The 2,894-nt window shown below is 68.2% G+C and overlaps 1 protein-coding gene across 1 annotated transcript in view; it reads left to right on the top strand.

Annotated features, from left to right (window-relative positions):
- CELSR3 (cadherin, EGF LAG seven-pass G-type receptor 3) overlaps positions 1–2,894 on the top strand; it is a gene marked incomplete at its 5' end in the record, with an annotated part of 35,914 nt that overhangs the window by 5,251 nt on the left and 27,769 nt on the right. The window contains 7 exons of the mRNA XM_014538980.1: positions 169–287; positions 576–664; positions 768–925; positions 1,333–1,496; positions 1,753–1,878; positions 1,965–2,134; positions 2,576–2,761. Coding sequence (XP_014394466.1) covers positions 169–287; positions 576–664; positions 768–925; positions 1,333–1,496; positions 1,753–1,878; positions 1,965–2,134; positions 2,576–2,761 — 1,012 coding nt within the window. The remainder of the gene's footprint in view (positions 1–168; positions 288–575; positions 665–767; positions 926–1,332; positions 1,497–1,752; positions 1,879–1,964; positions 2,135–2,575; positions 2,762–2,894) is intronic.

Below are 2,894 nucleotides of genomic sequence, written 5' to 3'. Positions count from 1 at the left end.
TTCCTGCCGCCCCTCCCCGCCGCCCAGCCTGGGCGGTCACTCTGCAGCGCCCCCTCGCTCATCGCTTCCTCCTACCCCAGCCTGGGCTCCCTCCCCGCCAGCCTTCTTGTCGCAGGGATGGTGGGTGCGAGGAGTGTGCGGCTTGTGACTCGCCCTGCCCACCCCACCCAGGTTTGCGACAGTGCAGCCCAGCGGGCTGCTCTTCTACAACGGGCGTCTGAACGAGAAGCACGACTTCCTGGCCTTGGAGATGGTGGCTGGGCAAGTGCGGCTCACCTACTCCACAGGTGGGCGCCCCGGGGGCGTGTGGGCGGGGTGCACTGTGTGGGGGCCAGTGTAGCCCCCAACCCCCTGAGGTACCTGCACATCCGCCTCCGTGGCCACAGACAGCGGTGAGAACCTGGTTCCCCGGGGAGAGTCCGGCTCCGAGGTGGTGCTGCTGTCCGCCCCGGGCACGCCGGTGCACCGGTGTGGTCACCGTGTGTGGGCTGATCTGATGCAACAGGGTCACCCTGGGGGTGGCTGCCTACATGACTTGGGGGGGTCGTCAGCCTCCACACGCATCATCCCAACAGGTGAGTCCAGCACGGTGGTCAGCCCCACAGTTCCAGGGGGCCTGAGTGACGGGCAGTGGCACACGGTGCACCTGAGATACTACAACAAGGTGGGCATCCCCTCGGCCTGGGAGTGGGGGGGGCGGGATGCCAAGTCCTGCCCCTCGGGGGTCCCCCTGGGGGTCCTGCTGAGCAGGGTGCCTGGGTCTCTAGCCCCGGACAGATGCCCTGGGGGCTGCTCAGGGCCCCTCCAAGGACAAGGTGGCCGTGCTGAGCGTGGATGACTGTGATGTGGCCGTGGCTCTGCAGTTTGGAGCTGAGATTGGAAACTACTCGTGCGCGGCTGCCGGCACGCAAACCAGCTCCAAGAAGTGAGCCCTGCTCCCCGTGCCCTCTGGGGGCAAAGCCCGCCAGCCCGTCACACACCCCCTTCTCACTCCCGCCCGCCAAGCTCCCCACCCTTCCCCAGACCACCAGGTTTCCGCTCCCCACAAGGACCCTGAGACCCCACCTCACCTCTTCTCCGTCCGCCACCCCAGACACCACGTGCCTCGCTCTCTCATCCTGACCCTCAGCCCGCTCTCCCCCCTTCCCCCAGACTCTGCCCATCATGAGCTCCTCTGCACCCCCACCTGAAGTAAGGCCCCAGCGGCCCCCCAGCCAGGCCTCCTCAGTGACCTCGCCCTCTAAGTCCTACCCCCACACCTCCTATGACCCCCCCAGGAGCAACCCTACCCTGGCTCCAGTCCCACCAATGACCTGGACCCCTGACCCCCAGGTCCCTGGACCTGACAGGCCCTCTGCTCCTGGGGGGTGTCCCCAACCTCCCCGAGAACTTCCCCGTGTCCCACAAGGACTTCGTCGGCTGCATGCGGGACCTGCGCATTGATGGCCGCCAAGTGGACATGGCGGCCTTCGTGGCGAACAACGGCACCGTGGCAGGTAGGCAGTCCCTGTCCTCGGGTGGGGTGGGGCCGCGAGAGTGACTCCCCCCTGCTCACGGTCTCCTCTGGTGGCCGGCACGGCTCCGTAGCTTCTACAACGGGCCTGCACGGGCGTCTGCACGGGCCCGCCTCCGTCCAGGTCCACCCCGCGGGGACGTGGGGCTGAGGTCGTGGCCACGCGCGGTCCCTGTGGACCCCAGGTCCTGCCCGCGCTGGGCCCTCGTCTCACACGCTCCCCGTGCCTTCCTCCCCAGGCTGCCAGGCCAAGCTCCACTTCTGCGACTCGAACCCGTGCCAGAACCACGGCCGCTGCGCAGAGCGCTGGGGGGGCTTCAGCTGCGACTGTCCCGTGGGCTTCGGCGGCCGAGACTGTCGGCTCAGTGAGTGGGCGGCTGGGCCGGGGGCCTGCAGGGCCGGCTCCGCTCCTGAGGGGGGGCCGGTGACCTTGCCCCTTCCGTCTCTGCAGCCATGGCCCAGCCCCACCGTTTCCGCGGCAACGGCACCCTGAGATGGGACTTCGGGAATGACGTGGTCGTGTCTGTGCCGTGGTACCTGGGGCTGGCGTTCCGGACACGGGCGGCGCAGGGGGTCCTGATGCAAGTGCAGGCCGGGCCGCACAGCACGCTCCTCTGCCAGGTGCGTCTGTCCCCCCGGCCCCTCCCTAGACCTTCGCTCTCCACCTCCGAGGCCGCCAGCAGCACGCCAGTTGAGTTTGGGCCTGATCAGGCCGCATACTTCTCTGCCAGGTGGACTGACCCTCCTTGACCCTGCCCTGGCCCCTGACCTGGCCCCTGACCCCTGGCCCCCGACCTTCTTTCCCACCAGGGCACCCTCCGCAGGCGCAGGGCCTGTGTGGCTGCCCCACTCAGTGACCCCTGGCCTGACCTCTGCTCCTTCACCCACTTCCGGCAGCATAGTGGCCCTGGGCGCAGGGCCTGTGTGCCAGATGTAGCCTTGCTCCCGCTGTTCTACCCTTTGGTATTCTTGACCTCTGAGCGCCCTGGCCTCACCTCCCGACACTCCCAGCCCCGGCCAAACGGGGGTTCCTAACCCAGGTCTGTGCCTCTCTCCCCACAGTTGGATCGGGGGTTGCTGTCCCTGACGGTGATCCGGGGCTCGGGCCGTGCTGCCCACCTCCTCCTGGACCAGGTGACTGTCAGTGACGGCAGGTGGCACGACCTCCGGCTGGAGCTGCAGGAGGAGCCAGGTGGCCGGCGGGGCCACCATGTCCTCATGGTCTCGCTGGACTTTAGCCTCTTCCAGGTCTGACCTCTGACCCTGCAGTGGTCCATTCTCAGTCTGCCAACCAGTTGATCCCGCCTCTAGTCCAGCTCCTCTCCGCTGCCTCCCCTGCACGCAGTCGATGTTCCCCGCCGCCCGCCCCCGCCTGTCCTGC

Source organism: Myotis brandtii, unplaced genomic scaffold, assembly GCF_000412655.1.
Source record: "Myotis brandtii unplaced genomic scaffold, ASM41265v1 scaffold207, whole genome shotgun sequence".
Taxonomy (NCBI): Eukaryota; Metazoa; Chordata; class Mammalia; order Chiroptera; family Vespertilionidae; genus Myotis; species Myotis brandtii.
The sequence above is the reverse complement of the archived record's forward strand: the minus strand, read 5'-3'. Positions and strand labels throughout refer to the sequence as shown.